Below are 25,125 nucleotides of genomic sequence, written 5' to 3'. Positions count from 1 at the left end.
AAATGATTTTGCTACATTCTACTGCATGCCACTTATTTTTTGTCTCAATATGGATCTCACTGTAAACTATCTTGTTGGCTAAGCTGGCTCAGGCTTTAAATACAAACATCTTTCTGACTGTTAGCCATGAATTTCAAATACTCTGACTGCTCAATCTATCTGATGGATCCCTGACAGATTGTGGGTCACCCATGTGCTTCTGTGCGATGTTGTTCACTGACGAGCGCCTGCCCAGCTGTCAATCAACGTCACTACTCTAGGCTGAAACCTGTCCTTCAACCTGTGACCAGAGTCTTCTCGTAGACTGGCTGGCTGTGTGTCTCGCTGTCTGGATTGAATAAAACAGCTTCACAAGTAGAAACATTTCTCTGCAGCAATTCTGAAGAACAGGGTGGGATATCCCTGATCGTAGGTCAAAATGTTAGGGACTGCATGAACCAATTTCCTTGGATGATGAACCTATCAATCCTGCAGACCATTGATGGTCTTGCTAAAACAAGCCAACATCTTGAGCTCTTTCACAGGCATTTTGACTATATTGAGTCGATTTCTTTCAGCAGACAAGAATACTTAGTGGCCTTGGAAGTTTACTCTTCACAAGCTGATTCTAGCAAATACAAAAATGCAAGTTCAAAAAGTTTGACATGAGCAAAACTCCCCATCAGCACAGATTGTTGATTGTCATTCCAGGTTGAAAGCAACTTATTAAGACAATGATTGCCGGTGCCCATGAAACCAAGCCTCAACAGTGCCTCCATATGGTGGGGTGGGCGGCCCATCGTCTGAGCTGCTGTAACTATCCTCTGCTTGACCTGAAACCTGGTGTTGTGAGTTGGACAGTTCATGATCACTCTTTCATTGGCTCATTTAAGTAGTACAGCAACTGTCTAACGGGTTACAGGTTGAGGATGCTATTGGCCAATTCCAGGATTGGCTCATGTAGCACTTCCTCGGTCATGGGCCCTACTCCACTCTGCCAGGTCTTATTTGCTGGTGGTCATTGGCACTTTCTTGAGGCAATCAGCTTTCTTGGCCATGGCCTGGTACTTGTGTCAACTACTCAGTCAATCATAGGCAACTATAGTGCTCAGTTGTTTTGCATTTGATTATGTAAGTCTGGTAACTGGTCTGTCCTCACTGTGCTTGTTTGCTTAAGCCTAGGTGTGGACTCGGAGTTTAGTAAACAGACGCCACAGAAGCTAGTAGAAGCTGAGCTGTCAGCATGAATGCAGATATTTTGTGATTGCAGAGATATTTAAAAACTCTTGTAAATACACCTGTTGCACACTCAGAAACTAGCGTCACCTCTGCATTGGTTTGAGATAACAGTTTTACTGTTGCATACTTTGTTACTGTTGTTACAGTGACTGGCTTGAACACCTGACCTGACATACTGGGGTGCAGGAAGGTGAAAAGCGGGCCTTTAGTTGTGAAAAAATAACTAAATGATGCATCAGTGTAAACTGTAGCGTAAACAAACCTTAACCTTGTGGACTTGTTGAATTCAGTGCTAAAAGCAGGAAATATGAAGGTTTGTTTCAGACCCTCATCAGCTGTACCACATTCACATAGCTAGATGGAGGAGGAAATTCCATCTTTTCTGTTTAATGATCAGAGTTTGAATGTCAACAGCAATTGGTCCATAGGTAAGATATTGAACTGTCTGTCAATGACCCGTGCTTTAGTCAGATATGCTGACACCTCCCCCAAGATGAAACCGCTTTCATTTTGGTCACCTGATATGAATTTTTGAACTCCGAAATTGGAACAGTTCTGTCCAACTGAGTTGTCTAGCTTATGAAACCATCAAACAGTGGATTGAAATATCCTGAAGATATCAAATTTTGACAACACTGAAGCTTAAAAAAGTGCTCACATTTGTGCGTGTTTGTTGGTTGTGTGTTTGTTGATGTGTATACGGTGTTTGTATCTGTCTTTTGATCGTTGATCATGGAACTGCAGCAAAACTTGCATTAACTGCCCCCTCTGGATGGTCACTAAAGTGTTTGTTGTGGTGCCCTGAGCACTGATTTGCAAAGGCTTCGTTTCAGAGTACAATATATTTTGATGTTCAGGTATTTATTTACCTTACATTTCACAGAGTTGACCAATCTGCTTATAAACTAAAACAAAAACAGAAAATGCTGGAAAAGCTCAGCAGGTCTAACAGCATCTGTGAAGAGAAAGACAGAGTTAACGTTTCGAGTCCGTATGACTTCAGAGCTAAAGAGAAGTCAAAATGTTTAAGAGGGTGGAGCAGGTGAAGCTTGTTAGAAGGCCAGCGATAGGTGGAGGCAAAGGAGAGATTGACAAAGATGTCATGAACAAAAGGACAAAGGGGTGTTAATGGTAGTGGTGCTGGCTAGAGGAGGTGCTGATGGTGGCATTAAGGTAAGAAAGCAGAATGTGATAATAGCAGGACAAGGGTAAGCACTTATAAACTAAACACTTATAAACTCTTATAAGCTAGCAACATTGAGTTCCTGAAACAAGAACAAAAATAGCTGGAAAAACTCAGCAGGTCTGAGAGCGTCTGCGGAGAGGAATACAGTTAACGTTTTGAGTCCGTATGACTTGTTCGCACGAGTTTATCTTATTTCCAAGGGGAGGCACTTTGTGAAGTGTCTGTGAACTATAAGTGGGGAAGAAAGTTGGCTGACTGAGAGCCTCATATCTGGACTTGGGGTCTTTTTGTGCTCAAGAATATTGTGGAAATAGTGATCGGTTCAAGCAGCGCTGGAATAATATTTAAAAAGTACAGCAGAACTCCGTGATCTGCCAAATAGCATGATGAATTTTTAAGTATCAAAACGTCATCCGATTGAATGCTGTGTTTATCCCACTCCCTCCTTGCCCACAGCCCTGCAAATTTCTGTTTCCTTTTTAAGTATATGTCCCGTTCCCTTTTGAAAGTGACTATTGAATCTGCCTCCACAATCCTTTCAGGCAGCGTTTTCCAGATCTTAACAACACGCTGTGTAGAAATAATTCTCCTCGCCTCGTTCGTTTGCCAATTATATTAAATCTGTGTCCTTTGGTTACTGACCTTCTTGCCAGTGGAAACAATTTATCTTCACGTACTTCAAAACCCTTCATAATTTTTAACACACCTGTTAAATCTCGGCTCACCATCTCTGTAAGCTGTTGGATAGTTTGCAGGGGTATCCTGCACTTTTTAAACAATCTGTTCGAAAGTCTGTTTAAGCTTCCCACTTTCATGCACTCATGAAGTGGACAGGATGGTCTCTAGATTCACATCACTGTGTGAGATCAGAACAAATGTGACCTTGGCTTACAGAGCTCACTCAGATGTGGTGCTTATTTCTAAACTGGGAGACCTCATCCAGACTACTCTGTTGGGGTCACTTCAGCACCCAAACAGAAAATGTGAGCCACTGCTCATATAGCCCAATTCTCTGGTGTACGTTTCTTGTGAACACAAATGCCTGCTGGGTGCACGGGATCACAGAATTACCACTTGAACAGAAGACCAATAGTGGAATAATGTACCTTTTCTATTAGCATAATGTCAGATTATCAGCAAATCACTGGACTGGACTGAACTGTGGCTATTAAGCCCATTATTATTGCAGTCCCCTCTTGTGATCATCTGTTGTTATCAGGACCACATCTCCTTTCTTGGTTGTTCCAAGTCTGGAGCATCTTACGGGTTTCGCTCATTGTCTCATTGTGGGGCACAACAAATTGGCTGCATGATTGACATTCTGACCTTAGAAGTGCACCAGCTATTTTACCAATGTGCATTTTTCTAATTCCCACATTTACAATCCTGTAGCATTTCTGAGGCAGTATGCTAATTAGCCCCAAATTTGGATCAGATTTGCATTATGGGCCTACACCCACTAGAAAATGAGACTCAGAATGCTCCAATACATTTCATGTGGGATTATGACAGGCAGAGGAGGCTTTAGTTCCATTATAATGGGATGGATTTTGTCAACCTCCGCATCCTAATGACCTCATTTTCGCACGTCCTATCCTCCAGCACAAAGACTTGAACCTTTTCAATACTTCAGCCCATCTGCTGCTGAAACCTTCATCTCTGCTCTTGTCAGTTCCTTTCAAGACTATTCCAATGTTCTCCTGCCCAACTTCCCATTCACCACCCTGCATTAACTTTAGCTCATCCAAAACTCTGGTCCTGTATCCTAACCCACACCGAGCATGTCCACCCGTCAACCCTTTGGCCACTGACCTGTATGGGTTCTCAGTCCAACAATGCCACCATTTTACAATTATCATCCTAGGCCTGAATTTTCATAAGGACGGGAAGGCTCTCTGGCGTAGTCAAAACAGCGCCAGAGCCCCAATTCTGAGTCCCATTCCCAAACTCAGCATCCACCATTTTTTCCAGCGGGGGAGAATGGGGTGGGTTATAGATTACACACCTGTGGTTCATGGCAGCAGCTGCACATGCAAACAGAACCAATTTTCGTTACCGGGATGTCCAAAACACGACTTGTGGGCTTTATACTTCTCAAGAGAAGGTCTAAGCTTACCAGAGTTCTTCGGAGAGGTAGGGTGCCCTTTTTGGAAAGGTAAGGTATGCTTTTGGATAGGCCCGGAGACACTTTTAAGGAAGATCAAGTGCCCTTTGGGAGAGATCAAGTTAAAATAAGACTTGAATATGCGAAAAAAAGTGGATAAATACATTGAAACTGTCAAACTATCAAGGCATTTAAACCGCCTGGCCCTTAAATGAAAAAAAACATGTCTGCAGCATTTACAAAATGCCTGCTATTTCACTCTGTCTGTGACATATGCCATAAACTATCATTATTGTGCTGCATGACTGATTCCACAATCTATTATTATCACAGTGTGCTGTCTGTCAGTTCACAGTTTGTTTGACAGCTCCAAGTGGTTATAAAGTCTTTGATGTGGAGCTATGAATACAACCGCTTGTATTTTTATAAAGGATTAAGTTGTTGAAGGGATTTAAATGTAGTGAATGAGTTTTCATTAATGAGAGCTTTTTTAAAAATAATGAAGTCATTAATAGAAACTTAGAACTTTATTTAATCTCAGCATGGGTCTTAAGGTCTGCCCATGGTCGACACTGGTTGGGTTGCCATGGAGGGTGTAAGGGCAAAGACTGGTGGATGGGGGGCATGGGTGGCCTGAGTTGGCATGAGTTACTAAGTTGGCATAAGGGCTACAAAGTGCCAAGGGGCAGGTACATGGGCATAGGTTAACATGGAGGGCATAAGGAGGCTGGATGTATGGGCATAGGTTGGTATGGAAGGTATGAGGGGCCATGGTGTGGGTGTATGGGTATAGGTTAGCATAGAGGGTATGAGGGGTCATGGGGGTGAGGGACAGTGAGGGGTGAAGGCTGGAGGGCAATTTTTTGTTCTATTATTATTCCTACAGTTCCCGGAGCACCGAGGCTGACCTTTCACACAGCCTGCCTCTGCACCTAGAAGCTCCTGTGGCTGCCTCCGCACTGTTTCCTGGGTTGGCGGGCCTGACTCCTGTTAACGCCCGTCCTGAACCAGAATCTGACTATTCGGGCCACTCCATCCCAAGCTGAATTTGTGGAGTCGGGAATTTTCCTGACTCTGCGTGCCTGATTCGGGAGTGAAATTTCAGGCCTTTGTGTTCAAATCACTCCATGGACTCGGCTCTTCCTATCTCTGTAACGTTCTCCAGGCCTACAACCCTCTGAGATATTGGGGCTCCTCCAATTCTGACTCCTTGTCTATTTCCAATTTTAATTGCTCCGTGCTACTGTGTCTTCAGCTGCCTAGGTCCTAAGTCGTGGAATCCCCCCCTAAACCTCTCTTGGCTTTTTCACACTCTTTCTCCTTGAAGATGCTCAAAATCCATCTGGTTTAAACATTGCAATAAAATGTGAGATGCCTATTTCTCTGAGCAAGCTTTTGGTCTTCTGCCTTAATATATCCTAGTGTGACTCAAGTCAAATTTTGTTTGATAACACTTACTGTGAAGGGCCTAGGATGTTTTACTATGTTAAAGGTGCTACCTGAATAATGTTGTTGTAATTTACCTATGCACCCATTAAATTCCTCATTTTATTGTTCTGCCTAAATACTTTAAGCAACTAATTTTATAATTTCTGAGCTGTCTCTTGTGATTCCACTGCCTCTTTTAGCTCTTGAATATCCATAAGTCCAAGTCACTGCCATTTTCAGTCAGTGCAATCACACTCAACTTTAACTCTGTACATGAATCAGCTATCATGAACTAACTGCGAATCTCTTCTTGTCATGGAGTCTTACTCTGGTCTCATGTTGTGTCAATGCTACAATTTTTTTTTGCGTTGGCTGTCATAATTGTGGCTTTTTCAGTGCCTCATTATTTAAACCAAAATTTGAGCCAATGTCTGCTCTTAAATTTGAAAAGTCTGCTTGCCATCTAAAATGCAGATTGACTCACTGAATGAACCAGAAAGTATAAGTCTGAGCAAAACACAGTCAAGTGATACGCAAAATGTCATAGAAATGTACAGTGCAGATAGAGGTAATTCAGCCCATCAGTCCCGTGCTGGCCCTCTGATCTATTTAATCAGCCCCACTGCCCTGCTTTTTCCCCACAGTTTGGACATTTCTTTCCTTTCAAAATAGCAATCCAGTTCCCTTGAGAAAGTTTACTATTTAATTGGTTCCTATTTTTCAGGCAATATGGAATGTTTGTAAAATTTCATGCCTATTTAATTTTTAATCTTGAATTGAGCAAGTGGAGTCCTGTAACCAAAGCAGTTTGGGAGCATGAATCAGTCGCCAATGTAGAAAATATCTTGTTCCTGGCAACAAAATAAAAATTGGATCTCTTGTTTCACTTGTGCACAGAAACATGAAATGACAATGAACCAGGCACTGCACCAGAACTAATTTAAAAATGTGCTTATGGTGACACCGGGAGCTGTGCATGTAGAATAAATAGAGCATTTGAACAATGATGAGTTTCAGGTATTCTTTCACTCATGCAGGACATGGTCCCTTATTGTACCTCTCGGACTGCAGGGTTGAGAGCCTCTCGTGCATTGAGCTCCCATCACCAGTGAAATAGATTTGATTTGATTTCATTTCATTTCATTGATGCTTTTGGCACCTTTGTAAGTTCTCATTGTGTTTCCTGCTGATGCTGTCATTGGAGCTTCGAGGGACGTTTGATGCAATAGATACTTGTGAAATCTCTGAATGAGGGGATATTCTTTCAATTCAATAAGACTGTAAAAAAAGAAAAATGCAACAGAGCATTATGGTTCATGTCAAAGTAACCTTTTAACGACATGATGCATATTAATTATAACCAGTCTACCTCTCTGGCACTGAAAATCAACTATTACAAGTGTGGAGACTCATTCCTTTAGGTTTTAGTTGAGCATGTATTGTTAAATAAATTTACAAAAAAACCCTTTTTCTTTCTGTCTCTTCTATCTTCTGTCTCGTTATTTTTCTCTCTGTAGCCCATTTGCTATTGAATTCACCCATTCTAGTGAGCTCTCCTTTGTTCATTGTGCCGGTCATTTCAGAATCTTTCAATCTGATGGGAATTGTACAGTTGCTTGCCCCATTGGCTCAGATTCCAAATGCACTTCAGAGAAGGTTGTGCCATTTCCATCTTGCACTTTCAGCAATTTGGAGTGCAAAATATCATTGAGATTAAATGGGCATTAACAAGTCTAACTAACGGAGGGTGGTTACAGCAAATCCTGGGTCTGCCTCACATGCTTCTGCTGTTTGCAGGGAGTCAGAAGGCAGTAACAAGGGAGTTTTTGAATCATCAGTAGCTTTTTATCTTTCGTTCATCGCTTTCAAACCTGGGCCTGTTGCTTCTGGATCAGAAGCAGCAGGTTCTCACACATGATCTGCCAGGCTGTCAGATTTCAACAGGCTAATCATCAGGAGAGTTAGCATTTCTGGGGGCTGTGAGCGGAGTGCCTATCTGAATCCTTCACGCACCAAAGGAATGTTCTTTCTCGCTACTGCGCTTTTCAAATCTTTTGTATCCTTTAAAACTGAGCCTGCTTCTGAAGTCTGGCAGGTTACCCAGTACATCCCCACATTATATTGTCCTGTATGAAAACAGCCAGTTTTTATCTCTGTCTTAATCTTGTGTCTATTAATAAACTAGAAATTCTTTGTACGGATTAGGACACTCTGTCTTTGAAAAGGCCAACGTGATGCTGGGTTTGATCATGACAACTTTAAATTTATTCAAACACAGGCAACATACAAACGCAATTTGATTGAAGCATAGCTTTGTTTTGGCCATTTCTGTGTCTTTGCATACCCTCGTTTTACACTTCAAAACATCATTTTTTCAAATACAAAAATATAAGAGGCATTTCATACTGCTGGCACATCAATATTACAGATATTGGAACAGTTGTAAAGGAATTTTCAGTCTTGATGTTCCCTGAAATAGCGCAACAGTCTCCCCCCTAATGAGAAAAGTGTCTCGGTAGCTGGGATTAATATTTATAGGGAGCTCAGCACCTACAGCTGTATCCACAAAGCAGTCCCGCGTCTATCGGTGTGCTAAAATTAAGGCTCTGCTCTGAAAGGGATTATCAGCTCATCTCCTGTGTTTAAAAATACAACCCTGCGTGAGTCCTGCCAACTTCCTAACACAGGGTTCGGATTTTCACGAGGCGCCTTGTGGGATGCTGCTACCGCAGCCCTGAGCTGAGAACATGTTTCATTGGCTGCAGCCTAAGGAATTCTTTTATTTTTACTCACTTTTATTCTTTATGGGGTTGATTTTTTTTTTTAAACTTCAAAGTATTACTGCCCAACAAAGCACCAAACTTCTCTTTGAGACTTTTGAGGCCTGTCCGTTATTGTGCATCTCGCTCAGTGTGGCGCGAGGTAATTTGGATGCCTGCACGGCACTGAAAGAAATGCAATGGTCAGCATTGCAGCTTAATAGTAAATGCATTGGTTAGGCCTTGGAGAGGGTGCAGCGGAGATTTACTAGAATGGTACAAGTGACTTTGAGCTGCAGATATGTGGAGAGTCCGGAGAAGCAGTGGCTATTATCTGAGAGCAAAGATTATGGGGAGATGGAATGGAGATGCTCAAAATCCTAAGGGGTTTTGATAGAGAAAATAAGGAGAAACTGTTTCCAATGGCAGAAGGGTCAATAACAGAGGAGACTGATCTAAGATTAGAAGCGAAGCAAAAGGTCCAGAGGCAAAAAGAGAAATTTATTTTTCTAAGGCGAGTTGTTGTGATCTGGAATGTTCTGCCTGAAAGGGTGGTGGAAACAGGTTCAGTAAAAACTTACAAAAATATCATCATTCTTGAAGGAAATTGCAGGGTCAGGGGAAAGTGGATGGGAGTGGACTAATTGGATAGCCCTTTCAAAGAGCCAGCACAGATATGATGGAATGAATGGCCTGCTTTTGTGGGGCATCTTTCTTTGGGTCTGTAATTATAACTTTAACTTTGAATATTGCTGACAAGAGGGACATCTGGCCTAAACTTTTTGTTAGGGCAAACTCAAAAATGCCAATTTTCAAACGATCACAACAATTTAAACTACAGGAGAAAAGGGTGCTGATTGGCTGGCAAGTTGACTCTGATTGGCCGAGGTGTTGAAATGGGGAAAGTAATGGGGAACTATGAGCTCCCTAAACTCTGGGTAATTCAAAAAATGGCACAGGGCTAGAACATATTCCTTTTGTTTGTGGAGAACAAGTCCCTGCATATGAACATGTGTGGCATTTGGCAAGGGTTACGAGCTTGACTGATTGTCTTAAGTTGGTTGTTAGTGTAGCTATTAGCGCACTCAGAATTGTTCAACAAGTGCTGCCAATTGTGGAATCACATCTAACAGCAGATGTTTTGTTTTGGGTTTTGCAAGGGCGGACTGGTTGAGTACAGTCTGTACTTTGCCTATTACAAACAACTGAAGGAACATGCTGTTTGATTCAATCAGCCAATTGCTGGGATATACGGTCTATGTACCTGGCATCTCACCAACACTGAAATTCATACACAATGTTGCTCGGGTGTGTGATAGGCAGAAGGTTTTTTTGGACTGACAGCAGAATACCACTCGTGTATCCATTGCATAGTAGCAGTGTGAAACTTTAAATTTTAGCCAAAATTATTCATAGGGATTTAATGTTTTAACATTTTTGAATTAAGTGGACATTTTGCTCATCAGTACATTAGTGTTATTGCATCATACTTTTATAAAAATGAAACCTCCTTGCTAAGGTTTAGGAAGATGTTGGCTGCTTTGATTCTTTGACAGCACCTAAACAGTTAACAATGAGCTTCACGCATAGAAAAATGATCCTACTCAGTGTGATCTGAATCAGTGGTTATGAGGCTGATGCCACAGGAGTTAACATACAGAAAGTATCTTGTGCGTTTTGCTCAAATATTTTTGTTTCTTATCTCTTTCTGAATTTAATACAACCCTTTTTACATTCACTGGGTTTTGGTAAGTTTTTTTTTGGAGGTACTTATAGGCTGTCTTTCAAAATATGGAATTTATCTGAAGCCTTTAGAGAGAACTAGTCGGGCCAGATTAAGAACATGAGAAATAGGGGTCAGCTAGTCGACCACTTGAGTCTGTTCTTTTATTCAATAAGATCATAGCTGATCTTCTCCCTCAACTCCACTCCCCTGCTTAATCCCCATGTCGCTTGGTTCCTTTACTGGATAATATTAACTGGCGATATTTACAGGTGATGTTTACCTGTTTATATAAGTAAAAGAAGGGATGAAAGACTTTGTATACCATAATTTCCTGAATACAAAATGCATTTTTCCTTGAAAATTATTTCTAGACATTGTATTACACATGCAACAAATTAAAATACATTTTTTTCAACTGGTCAGGAACACCTTATCAGGAAGTGTTGCAAATGATAATGCATAGCTACTAGAAGAGTTGTGTTTTGATTGCACTTCTTTGAAATTCTTCCCGTTTTTAAGGCATAGAACCGTCCTGTGTTTTTATTAATTTATAAACTTTAATTTTTGAAAGAAATGATCTGTGCGTCACATGTTATGTTCGATCGATCAACAAATGCAGGCGGCTCATTGGGTCTAACTGAATATCCTACTTTTTTTTGGGCCTGGGTCTGGCTCAGCAAACTGGTGTGGGAATGGACCCTTCAGCATAATTGGGTTTGCTCAACACTTTTGTCAACAGCGGGCCACTTTGGCTGCAGTCTTGTGAAAGTCTTGGTGCATATTACACATGGCGATGAGACAAGTTGGATTCTTTGTTCATGAAAATCGAGTTGTGAATTATATTTGGGTGCATATTATATTTGGGAAATTGTGGCAGTGTGAAATACAGCAGCCAGTTTGTGCACAGCAAAATCCCATGAATGGCGAATGTGGTGATGAGCAGATCATCTTTTCCTGATGTGGGCTGAGGGATAACTATTGACCAGGACACTAGGGAGAACTTCCCTGCTGATTTTCAAAATAGTGGCATGGGATCTTTTATATCCACCTGAGAGGACAGGTGGGGCCTTGGTTTAAAGTCTCATGTGACTCTAGAGCTGAACAATAATAATAATTTTTTTCATCTACGCTCATGTGACCTAACAGGAGTTATGAATGAAAGAGCTGACATTTAAACAGTGCCTTTCACAAACTTGGGATACCCTCCGATTGCTTCATGGCTGATGAAGTATTTTTAAAAGTATAGTCGCTGTTTCAATATAATTCATCGATTTACCGAAAAGCTGTGATCTGTCAATGACTGAGACTGTATCTAAGTACAGATTACTGTATAATACACAGGCAAGAATATACTGTCCTGTGTTCTACATGTCACAAAACTCAGATTCTCATTGCTAAACCAGTACGATATAATATTGTCTGATGCCCTCTGCTGACTTTATTGTGCCCTGCAGACTTATATTGCTTCTGTCTAGATGTCGGATCATCAAATTTGTTTGGTGCTAGCAGGAGAATGGTGCAAAATAGAGGAAGCATCCATAGGTTGATTAATAGGTGGCAAATGAACATTCGGTCCGTGACTGTAATTATCTTTGTACCAGCCAGTCGGGTGGTTAGGTATAAATGACAGAGGGGTTTAATGGACTACCCCCACCCGCTCAATTAAAGTGGGCCACCCACACCCACTGAATGAGAGCATCTCTGCTGGACATCAACACAGAATTCAGAGTGGGGACAGTGTGGAGCAAGAGTTCGAACCCTGAACCTTTTGCCGCTCATCCAAAGGCTTGCCCTAATGATATTGGGTCATTTTAACTCTCCCAAGTTTGGCTGGAATACAAAATCTCTGCCGTCAAATTGGGGACTGCTTTTTAGTTCACATCCAGGACTGCTTTCTGTTTCCGGTTCAAGAAGAGAAGAAGCATTGCTTCATTTAGTTCTGCAAAGTGCAGTGCAGCAAAGTAAGTGATGAGAATAGAGTTAGGAACCGCAATAAAGTGAGGTCAAAGGTAGGAACAGAAAAGGACAATGAAGAAGAACAACACCAAAAAGTTGCATTTGTATCATACTTTAACTGACTAGAATGTTCCAAGGCACTACACAGGAGCACAACAACGCATAATATGACACCAAGCACATAGAGATGTTAGGGCAGATGTTCAAACACTTGGTCAAAGGGGCAGGTTTTAAACAGTGTCTTAAAGGAGGAAAATGAAGTAGAGAGGTGTAGGGGAGGGAATTGCAGAACTTTGTGCCTTGGCAGTTGAGGGCACAGTTGCCAGTGCTGGAGCGATTAACATCAGGGAGGTTGAAAAGGCCAGAATTAGATAAGCACTGACATCTCTGAGGGCTGTGGGACAGGAGGAGAGATTACAGAGATAGGGAGGGGCGAGGCAATGGACGGTTTTGAAAACAAGGATGGGAATTTTAATATCACGGCATTGACAGGCTGGGAGCCAGTATAGGTCAGCAAGTGCAGGGGTGATGGGTAGACGGAACTTGCTGATGTGCTTGATAGCTGAAACATGTAAAATAAAAGTAAGCGTACCTAGGAATAAACCAATATTACAGTATAGAATAAGAAGCAGCTAGTTTGTTTAGTTGGTGTCAGTCTGCATAGCTTTATAAGTATAGTGTCTCAGGTTGGCTCAGTTGGTAGTAATCTCAATATTGGGCCAGAAGATTGTGGACTCAAACTTCAAAGTGGCACTTCAGTGCATAAACCTGGACTGCAGAGCTTTGGCTAAGAAATTAAATTGGGGCCTGCTTAGTTGATGTTGCTTGCTTCATGAAGCCAATCAGGGAAGACTAATGCTTGGTTATTCATCTCATTACTGTATAAAGCATGGATTCGATGAGCTGAATGGCCTTCCTCTGTGCCATTATGACTCTATGGAACTTTACTGGTACACAATAACTTTTATTTGCTTACACTCCAAAAGGATATCACTGTGTGAAGCTCTTTTTGAGATTTAAGTATTCAATAGAAATGTTACACATTCAACCCAGCATGAAATATTTTAGTGCATCGAGTTAGTATATAGCTTTAAGCTTGCTGGGCTTCATTATTTGGAGAGTACTATTGGATTTCACTTTTAATTGAAAAAGTTTCTTAAAGATTGCCTTCAAAAATGCTCAGCAATCCAATGCTGAGGCGGTCCCATACTTATTGTAAGTTAACAGTGTTATGGCACAGCCGATGGTAAATGCTGAGCTGCTCAAATCCCAAAGGGAAACTCGAAACAACTGCCACAACTGTTTTTCAATTTGTATATATTTCGAGATGTGTGCCTTGAACTCAGTAATACTAAGACCACCAAGTCTTATAGGTTTCTTACAAAACTAAATTGAATGTTTATTAAATTAAAAAATGATTTTAAGCACATACATAAGTTTACAAATTACTACTATGATAACTCCCAGCTCCCCTAGTTAACCTGACTACCAGTTACACCTCCGTTAAGGCAACACTGAAAACACACAGATTTTAAAAGACCCAGGCAAAGTAACACAATATGCTGAACAGTCAAATTCAAAGTGAGTTTTCTTAACTTCAGTTCTTGTAGACAACAGTTTGGGCTCAGAGGCTGGAGGCTTTTCACACTTGTTAGACCTTAGGATGCATTCCCTTGCACCCAGCCTTCTCTCCTTTATACATATTTTCCCATTGTTTCACTATGTCTTTGGACTTTACCTCTCTAATAATAAAAATCTATCATTGTACCAATTTTACCAGTATTCTTTGGGAAAAATAAGCTCACTGGGCAGAATTTTGCCGTCGGCGAGCTGGGGGTGGGGTCCGCTCGCTGACGCATAAAATAACGCGGGATGACGTCGGGCGGAACCCCCAATGTCATCCCACCCCATTTAAATTTTCAGGAAGGCGGGTCCGCAGCATAATCAGCTGCGGGCCCGACGACCTGTCAATGGCCAGTTGAGGCCATTGACAGGATCATTTAAACAATTAAAGGACCTGCCCATCCAACCTTAAGGTTGGCAGGCAGGCCAGGAGCCCCGGCGGCAAATAGAGAAAACATGAAACCTCATCCAGCGGCGGGATGAGGTTTCATGCAGGGTTTTAAAAATTTTAATAGTTATTCTGTAAATTATGAGCATGTCCCATCTCATGTGACATTGTCACATGAGGGGGACATGTTAGGGAATTTTTTTTTCTCTATTTTTAATATTTTTCAAAGTAGAGGCGATCTCCCTGAGGCTGCACTTAGCCTCAGGGAGATGTGCGCTCTTTCGTGTGTATGCGCGCAAGAGTGTGCTCTCGCTTTTAGGGAATCCCCCCCGCCTGCACAAGGAGTGCATAGCGCTTCCCGCCAGGCGTCACGCTGGGCGGGCCTTAATTGGCCCGCCCACGTAAAATGGTGGTGCGGCCCGCTTTGCTGGCGGGGATTGGCTCCCCGCCCGCCGGAGATTGGGTCGGGCCCGCCCGCCCGCCCGACAGGCAGAAAATTCTGCCCGTTGTTTCTTAACTTCTCCTGGCTAAGTGACACATTTCACCCCCTCTTCTGAATTCGAACTACTCTGGTTGATTTTAAAATGCAAATGTTCCCTTTACACCTCACATTCTAAAACTTCAACCATGTTTACCTATTTAACATTTCAAACCTAGCTTGTCTTCTGATACATCAAAACCTTCAGACCAGCTGCCTTTAATTCAATTAAGTCCTACACACACACACACACATGTACATGCGCGCACACACGCACAGACCCATAGACAACAGACCCCACTATTACTCTACAATAAATTCCAATAACGTTATGAAAATTATTATATCTTCCTGACAACAGTCATCCTATAATTGAAGGCCTATTTGTCTGACAGCCTTATAAAGTCATTCTGGCAGGTTTTTGCTCATGACTGAGTCCTCTTATCCCAAATTGTATGGCAGAGGGGAAGGTTGGTGCACCTTCTAACTCTGCCTCACTCATAATTGACGAAGGGATGGGGCATTGCAGTGGACCCAACATATTTGGAGGAACCAATTTTTCAGAACAGAAATGTTATTTAACATTAATATATAGCCATTTCACCATTGGGTTTAAGGTTACCTCTTCATTTCCCCACCCAGTACCATCTTTTTTTGCCCTCTGCGTATTTGAATGGCGATGTAGTCCTCGCTGCCTTTAGCGGGCACCTTGATGTTAACCTTGTTCTATGTGGTGGATGATGAAGCCAAAAAGTGCAGTTAAAAAATATTGGTAAGATCTCACTGACCAACTGCCTCTCCCAATAGTTTAGCAATTGCACCCAGAATCCCGTCACTCAGACAGTCTAAAGGTCCAGGCAGCCTCTTGGAACTGTTCAAAGACCCAACTTTGGCTGAAGTTAGCACAGCTTTTTAAATTGCTAAGTACAGGGTAAGTACCTACTGACCAACTCGAAATAAGAGTGCTTAGGCACCCTTGTAATTAACTCCAATGTTGATGGCATGTGGTTAGCATGACATAAGCGGGTTCCCACGATAAAGTGAGATGGTGAGTGGTGTGGTCTATACCAACAATTTCCAGTATTGTAAATTCTGCCAAACAAGCCATGTCTTAATTCCAGTTTTGGTGGGTTGCCAACTGATGGATGCAAAAATTATTGGTGACAATTCTGGCCAAATGTTTTGACGACTGGGATGCTGGACTGGAAATTTATTTGTACATGAACATTGTGCTGGAAAAAACAATATTCCTAACACTTATGTATTATTTCCTGAGTGGGAAAAAGGTTCTCCGTTTTCTAATGTTGTTTCTCTTCCATGGCCCAGGTTGACAGTGCTACGGTTTGACACAGGCTGTTGGATTGAGAGTCGGTGACGGTGCTGATGGGGGACACAGGATCGCGGCGTTCCACTCTGGTCTCCAGGCTACCGATATTCAGGCGAAGCACCTCAAAAAGGCGTGACTCCCTCCCGTCCTCACCATCCTCTGCCACCAATGGGGTCCACACCTCCTCCCCGTCCAGCACCAACTCCAGTTCCAGCAGTGTGGGAAAGCGTAGGAACATCTTCCGAACTGCTTCCATTGGCTTCCACAGCAAAAAGACTCATGATCATCGAGCGGAGGGCCGTGACTCCAATTTGACTCTCTGCAACGGAGTTCAGTCCCTGGAAGGTACAAGTCAGAAGGAGCACGCTGAAGAGGGTGTCAGGACCAAGAGCAGGCATTCATTTGGGTTAAGCGTTCCACGGGGCAAAAAGATCACCCGATCGATGACGGAGGACTTTGAGAAGGGGAAGGACCTGTCCGGCAACAAAAACGTTTTCATGAATTGCATCAGCTCGGGGAGATCCAGCATCGACGAGGGCGATGATTCCGGTTTCCCGGATGACCACAGCAGGCGTTCCGCCAAGCACTCCAGCCGGAAGCTGCTCCCCAAATCCTTCTCCACGCACTACAAGCTCTCGAAACAGAGCCAGTCAATAATCGCAGCAGACCAGCCCAAGGTGTCACCAGAGGCTAGCAAGGCCACAATAAGGGGCCCTGTAATAGAGGAATGCTCGAAGTATCTGCAGGTTGAGAATACGGAAGGCTCATTGCATTCGCCTCTACTTTCAAGTGACAACACAACAATATTAACCCCTTCTGAATTTGTGCCAATATCGGCAGACTCAGTTTCCGAGGCTGATAAGGAGCTTCTGGTCTGCAATGCTGCTGAAACAGTTCTGAACACAACTGAGCTCGACCCTGCTGCCACTACTACCTCCGTGAACTCACTCAGCCCTGCTGCTAAAACCTTGACATATGCTGATTGCAGTCACCTAAAAGAGACTGCTCTGCTTTCTGATGAGGAGATCCCTGAAACCCAATCTCACTATACCCAACAAGCAGCCCCTCAAACTGAACAAAGTCCACAGATATTTGATTTCCTGGGAACTAAGGAGAAGAGTAAAGGTGACACCCAGCCAAGGCTGCCCAAAGCCACCACTGAGAGAGTCTCTTCCGTTGCACACGATCTGTCGTCGGCACAAAACGGCCTGGGTGTCACAAATCTATCCACTGAGCAGATGTATAAGTTAGCCATCACAAACTTGATACCCATGATCAAACCTCAAGAGCAGTGCCATGGAACGTCTCACTCAACAGGTACAAACAGCCTCCACTCTGCCAGAACCTCCCTTTTAAAATTCTTATCCTTGTTTACACATACCTTTTGTCGTCTCACTCCTCCCTATTTATGTTAACTCCTCCAGCCCTACAGCACTCTGGGATCTCTGCGCTCATCCAGTTTTGGTTACTCGTTTGATTTTCATCTCTCTTTTGCTGGCAGCTGTCCTTTCATCCATCTAGGTTCCAGACACTGGAATTATTTCCCTAAATCTCTCTGCCTCTCTCTCCCTCTCTCCTCCTTTTAAGACGCTCCTTAAAACCATATCTCTGACAAGATTTTGTTCACCTGTGCTAAAATCATCCTGTATGCTTCAGTATCAGGTTTTATTTGATGTGAAAGCCCCTGGGGCATTTTACTATCCTAAAGGCTCTAAAGAAATGCAAGTTGGTGTTGTTGAAGTTTCAAGCTATATCTTCCTTTTGTCCAACAGGAGCTGAAATTGGTCCAATTCAATCTTATTAATTGTTTATTACAGACTTGTAAAGGATTAAAATGCTACTGTCTGGCTGAATAATTCAGATTTAATATTAACTAAAATGCATCCATGAAAGTACACTGTCATGTTTTATTCTTAGTACTGATATACCAAAATTTTGGGTGAATAATGGATATTGTGGAGTAATTCCCCACAGAAAGGAAGTCTTGGAGATTTCCAACCATTGATCATTTGAATCCCAAGATTAGATTGCAGCCTTGAAATCTTGTATATCATGTAACTTCAGTTACATAACTTCTATCATGTAACTTACTGCAATTATATAAAGCCTTGGTGAAACCTCACCTGGAGTGTGCAGTTTTGGTCTCCTTACCTAAGGAAAGGTATAGCTGCCATAGATGGAGTGCAATGAAGGTTCACTTAATTAATTCCGGGGATGGAGGAAATGTCATATGAGGAATGATTAAATTGACTGGGCCTTTATTCTCTGGAGTTTAGAAGAATGAGAGGTGATGTCATTCAAACATACAAGATTCTTACAGGGCTCGACAGGGTAGATGCAGAAAGGATGCTTCTCCTGGCTGGGGTGTCTAGAGCCAGGGGACACAGTCTCAGAATAAGGGGTAAATCATTTAGGACTGAGATGAGGAGGAATTTTTTCACTTAGAGGGTGGCGAATCTTTGTAATTCTCTGTCCCAGAGGGCTGCGGAGGTTCAGTCGTTGAGTATGTTCAAGACTGAGATCGATAGGTTTCTAATATTAAAAACATCAAGGGATATGGGGACAGTGCAGGAAAATGATGTTGGAATAGAAGATCAGCCATGAGCTCATTGAATGGTGGAGCAGGCTCAAAGGGCTGAATAGCCTACTCCTCCTGTTTCTTATGTTCTTAATGCACTACAGAGGGAGTATTTTTATTCATAGTCAAATCATAAAAATGTCGGTAAAGAATGAGATTTTGGTTTTCTGTAGCTGGCAGAAGATTTTGCTCTCCTTTTAGAGTTTGTGGATGGTTTGATTTGAGTTTTTGTACTGGCAACAGGTGAAGCGTTTTGTGTCCTGTCATGGCTTTGGCTAGCAAGAATGGATTTGCCTCATCTGTTTGCATTGATTGAGGGGTGCACAGGCAAATTTCCACTGATAAAATTTTGTAAAAAAGTGTTGACTAATCTAGGAGTGGACGATCTTCATATAAAATTCTGCATAAAGAAAGAACTTGCGCCTCACAATTTCAGGACATCTCAAAGGCTCTTTATGGCCAATTATTAAATCTGAATTATTGGTGAGTTACTAATGGCATTTTTGAAAAGTAGAATTAAATTATTTCATGGAAAATGTGCTCCATTTTTTCCTGATTGCTTCCTTGCATGCTTAGGAATATAAACATTTACCAGCCAAAAAGGCATTTTAAAAAATATATATATTTTTCATGGTATTGATAATAATGAACTGTGGGTGGGAGAGACGTCATTTTAATTTTGAGCGATGAAGCTGGTATTGCTCCCTCTGAGGAGAGAAGGTTATGGGGGCATTTGATAGAGGTGTTCAAAATTATGAGTGGTTCTGATAGAGTTGACAGGGAGAAACTGTTTTCATTGGCAGGGCGGCCGGTAACAAGAGAACACCGATTTAAGGTAATTAGTTAAATAAAAGTCAGGAGACCATGAGAATTATTTCTTTACTCAGCGAATTAATCTGGAATGTACTGCCTGAACAATGTGGAAGCAGATTCAATAATAACCTTGGAAATAGAATTGCCTATATACCTAAAAAAAAAGATATACTTGCTGGGCTATAGAGAGAGCACAGGGTAGTGCACCTTACAAACCTGCAACCTCTACCACCTGGATGAATGAGGGCAGTAGACACATGGGAGCAACACCGTCTGCAAGTTTTCCTTCAAGTCACACACCATCCTGATTTGAAAATATCACACCATTGTTTCGCTGTCACTGGTCAAAGTCCTGAAACTCTTCCTAATAGCATTGTTGGTGTATTCATACGAGGATCGGATTAGTTGCAGAAGGCGGCTCACCACCATCTTCTCAAAGGCAATTCGGGATGGACAATAACTGCTGGCCTTGCCAGAGATGTCTACATCCCATAAAGAACTAAACAAAAATCAGATAGCTCTTTTGAAGAACTGGTACAGGTCAGATGGGCCAAATGGCCTTCTCTGTGCTTTATGATTCCATGATATAAAATGGGTGATGCCATATTAGCTGCCAAGTATTCAATACATGGGAATTTATTTTCCATTGAAGTCAATGGAAGGAAAGTAACTCACTTCACTTCCTTTAATACTGTAAGTTAAGTGGCCATTAAGTGTAATCAGGAACAGGTCTTACTCTGATGAATTAGGAGCAGTGGGATGTGAGGCCGAGTTTGGAGAGAGTGGGAGGCTGAAAATGTGACGGTAACTGGGGAGAATGGAAAAGTTAAAAGTAAATATTAAACTACTGCTGTCACAATTTTGAGGTGCAAGGGGTAATGTTAAGGAATATGCAACTATGATTGAAAAATAGATGTAAGGACCCACAAAAGTGAGTCTTGCACTACATCAGTACAAGGAACAAGCTCACATTTTAACATTTTATGTTTATCTTCTATTTGGTTGGGGTACAACTATAAAAGAGACCAGTTTTTTTTCACAGAAGTGAATTGGCTGCCATTGATTTATTTGACAATTGCAAGTCAAGCACAGATTAGAGCAAATATCAAGGTTAATAATAATCCTTGCAGCTATTAGTGGTCAAGAGGTCACCATATATTCATAATCCTATGTTGAGCAACTTTGACATCAATAAGGTGAATGAATCAGCCAAGTGGGAAAGACTTCAAATGAGCAAATATCTTGCATTTATACATCTATTTACATTGTTACATATAGCTTTATCTAACCCACGTTGACATAATGCTAAGATTACATCCCTTGAGGACTGACGGCTCTTTGTAAATAACTTATGAATAACAGCATTTCATTTGCTGGATCTTTTTAACCACTGCGGGAGCCTGGTTAAACTGTTTATTAAAAATTTAATGTTATGAAATATGTCAGCATGATGTGCTGACTGGATTTAAAGCAGCAGTCACGAGCTCCAATTCTGGAGCAACTCGAAACCTAGTCCAATTCAGGACATCACACTTTAGGAATAACGTCAAGGACTCACAGAAGATGCAGAGGAGATTTTCTGGAGTGGTACCAGAGCAGAGGGACTTCAGTTACATGGAGAGACTATAGAAACTGGGATCGCTTTCCTTCGAGCAGAGAAAGGTAACCAAAGATTTTAACAGAGGCTTTTAAAATTATGAAGCGTTTTTGTTAGAGTAGATGGAGAGAAACTGCTCAAGTGCCAGAAGGCTCAGTAACCAAAGGAAACATATTTAAAGTAATTGACAAAAGAGCCAGAGGCGAGATTGGATTTTTTTTTTTATACACAGCGAGTTGTGACCTGGAATTCATTGTCTGAAAGGGTGGTGGAAGCAGATTCTATCATGACATGCAGAAGGGAATTGGATAAATACTTGAAGGGAAGAAAATTAGAGGGCTAAGGGGAAAGGGAATCATACTAATTGAATAGCTCTTTCAAGGAGCCAGTGTAAGTGCAATCAGGTGAATGGCCTCCTCTGTGCTGTATCATTCTGTGATTCTAGAACGCAAAAGCTAGAGAAAAAGACCCACTTATAACTTACCACAAGTAATTTGAAGAGAATATTTAATTAATATTAAAAACTTCCGTGGCTTACAGTTACTTAGTCATTTGGAAGTACCGAACTTGAGTATTGCTGAAAAACAAGGCATGCTGTCCAAGCTTCCTGTCGTGCATTGACTCCAGTCAAGGCATGGAGAATGAACCGGGGAATGGCTGTCCCCCAAGCTTTTGTTTATTTGAGAAAGGTGCAATGCATGGACATGCTCCTTCTGTCTGCAAAGTACAGGGCCCTGCGTCTGAATATATGTAGCTTCTAACACACATAAAGTAAGCCATACAATGAGCCTGACTGCTAATCTTCAGTTGATTGTCATTGTAGTTCTTAGCACAATCAAGGTTGTTTAGCAAGTGCTGTCCTTTTGTGGAAACACATCTAATGTTGGACACCACGTTTTGAATTTGGCAAGCATAGGCTGGTTAGATACAGGCAGTACTTTGCCTGGTGTGAGAAACCGAAGATACATGTCATTTGATATGATACGCCAGTTGTTGGGACATACAGCCGGCATTTCTGGCATTGCACTGACAGTGAAATTCACGTACCACATTATTCATTAGCATGATCGGCAGAACGTATTTTTGGCTTGACGGCAGCATCCTGTTAGTGGAGAATACCACTCGTGTTGCTACTGCATTGTAGCAGTGTGAAACAGCTAGCTCCACCTGTTGCTCAAATTTTTGAGACACATTACCCTTCCAGGGTAATGTGAGGCACTTTTTAGAACTGACAGTGGCGGCCTTAAGTCCATTCATGAGTTTGCATGATATACAGCGAGCAATGATTTGATCAGGGTAGCCATTATCCAGTAGGATGGCTTTGATGCGTCCAATTTCAGCATCAAGCTTGCGTATGAATTTCATCACCAGTGTGATGCCAGGTATGTAGGCTGTACATCCCAACAACTGGTGGATCATATCAAACAGCATGTCCCTTTGGCTGTTCCCAAGAGGCAAAGTACCGACCATATTCAACCAGCCCATGCTTGCAAAACTTGAAAAAAAGGTATTCAAGATGAATGTGTTTTCGCAATTGGACAGTACTTGCTAAACAATCCTGATTGTGCTAAGAATTACACTGACAACCAATTTAAGATGATCAGTCGGGCTTGCAGTGTGGCTCACTTATGTGTGCTAGAAGCTGCATCTTTTCACACACAGGGCCCTGACCTTTGCAGACAGAAGGAGCATTTCCATGTATTGCACCTTTTGAACTAAACCAAAGCGTGGGGGGACAGCCAATCCCTGGTTCATTCCCCATGGCATTGGCTTGATGAATTAGAGTTGGCCTGCCTAATTTTGACAATAGCTTGACAGTTAACAGTTCCCTGGTGCATTCTCCATGGCATTGCCTCTACCAATCAGAGTCCACTTGCCAACCAATCCGCACTCTCTTCACATGCAGTATAAATTTTTGGTTTCTGTTACAATTGTTATTTTTGTGAATCTGTCCTGATGAGGGGCAAAACAAAAAGTTTTGACTGCATGTTTCTTTTTTCAGTGTTACAGTTAATTGTTATATTTTCATCCTTGTAGCGCCATTCCCAGGATCCTGAAACTTTTGATTTTTGACTGATTATAGGAAGAAATTAAGGGGGAGAGGAAAAGAGGAGAAAGAAGGGGAAGAAAAGATTAATTAAGCCACATTCCATGCATTTCCTTTTTTGGCAACTGTAAAATTATGGGCAGAGGCCAGAAATTCTATTCTTTTTTCTACTGCCTTAATTTACAAGACACTGGCCAATAACAAGTTAAGAGTGCTAGAGTGGAACGCAAGCCTGTATAGGGTTACCAACTCTCTAGGATTGGCCTGGAGTCTCCAGGAATTGAAGATCGACCTCCAGGACATTGCTGCGTGTAACCTTGAAGAAAAATCATAGGGACATTAAAAAAACATTGTATTTATTCCTTTGAACATTCCTCGTTACTGGGCATAAAAATATTGAAAATGGGGAAGAGAATGGCTGTTTGGCTGACAGTCAAGTGTCATCCAGTTGAGTAATGAGTCTTTTTGCTTTCCAATTGGCGTGGGAAGGCAGTGCATCACGAGGATGGATGTGTTGGCCGACAAATGGCTGGAGTGTGGGGACAAGTCATGTGGTGAAACCTCCAGGAATACATTTAGCCACAGTTGGCAATCCTAAACCTGCAATTTGTCAGAGGCTAAGGTTGGAAAAAAATAAGATTGGATATTAATTTGGAAACCACTTTTTTCATTTGTTTTTACTCACATTCTCCTCTTTAAATAATCTTACCAGAGAAGATATTGCACATAAAATGGACATTGTATTGTGCTTAGAATAGAGGCAGTGTGATGGTGAGGGTAGAGGCGATTTTGACCTGGTGTTACACAGATATCTATTTCTGAAGTAGGATCCAACTGCAAGAATAAGATTGTTAGCAAAACACTGTTTTGAAAATGGACAATTAATGACAAAGTAACACCCAGAATGATAAAAGAGTAAACACTGGGAAATAAGAGTAATGGTCCAAACTGTTTTTTTCCTTCTGGGATAGATTTGGGATGTCTATAGTTCTCAAAAACTGTAATTCTTTCACCATGCCACTAACAGTAAGGTTATACCATTTTATGCAATTCCTCTAGTCCTTTACACGCCAGCATACAATTGTGCATGGATGATATTGGAGGAATGTTGCAGTTAAGTAGTTAATTGGAATTCCTGCCAGATGCTGCGGGATTGAGAGAGGGAGAGAGAGAGAGAGAGAGAGAGCGCGTGATAGCGAGAGGTAGCGTGCAAATTTCATGTAGTTCATTTTCTGATTAGAGTAGCTAATCATTTACGGGAACTAGTTTCTTTACTGAGATTTGAAATTTGGAAGTAATTCATTTCTGGTCTGGAAGATAAGGAGCCACAGTCCATTCATTACAGAGGAAATTACACCTGAAGCTAGGGAGAACAAGATGGAGAGTATCAGCTAGAGATGAGGTTAGAATTTCAAAACGTCAGCTTTTCGTGCATCAGTCAGTTCTGCTGGCATCATCAATATGTTTTCAGTAGCTTATAATAAATCCATTTTAGATTTCCTGATCCATGCATCTGTCGCCAAACCACTCATAGAAAAAGATTAAATGTACATTTGTGCCATTTGTACTGTCCTATGTATATTCCTTCTTTGTCATATTTTATATATATATATGTATAAAATTAGTTTTGTTACTACAAAACGCTGAATACAAATTTATTGAACAAGAGGATCTGACAGAATGACGGGGGAGTGTCAAAGTTACAGTCTACATTATGATGAGTGATACCAAACAGATCCTAGACTTGCTTTCTGTTTGTACCAGAGGTATCAATCAGAAACAAACAGAATCAATGGGCCCCACTTTAACTCTGTCCTAGTGAATGGGTTTTGAGTGAGTTAAAATCCACCATCCCCTTCCACCCCTCCAATGAATTTTACCTTTGAGGAAAAGAAAG

The 25,125-nt window shown here is 41.7% G+C and overlaps 1 protein-coding gene across 1 annotated transcript in view; it reads left to right on the top strand.

Annotated features, from left to right (window-relative positions):
• Positions 1-25,125, top strand: part of ccser1 (coiled-coil serine-rich protein 1) — a 1,189,706-nt gene that overhangs the window by 169,068 nt on the left and 995,513 nt on the right. The window contains exon 2 of the mRNA XM_078570902.1: positions 16,193-17,510. Within this exon, the coding sequence (XP_078427028.1) occupies positions 16,250-17,510 (1,261 nt within the window). The 5' untranslated portion in view covers positions 16,193-16,249. The remainder of the gene's footprint in view (positions 1-16,192; positions 17,511-25,125) is intronic.

This window comes from Cetorhinus maximus, chromosome 1, assembly GCF_964194155.1.
Source record: "Cetorhinus maximus chromosome 1, sCetMax3.hap1.1, whole genome shotgun sequence".
NCBI classification, from domain to species: domain Eukaryota; kingdom Metazoa; phylum Chordata; class Chondrichthyes; order Lamniformes; family Cetorhinidae; genus Cetorhinus; species Cetorhinus maximus.
The sequence above is the reverse complement of the archived record's forward strand: the minus strand, read 5'-3'. Positions and strand labels throughout refer to the sequence as shown.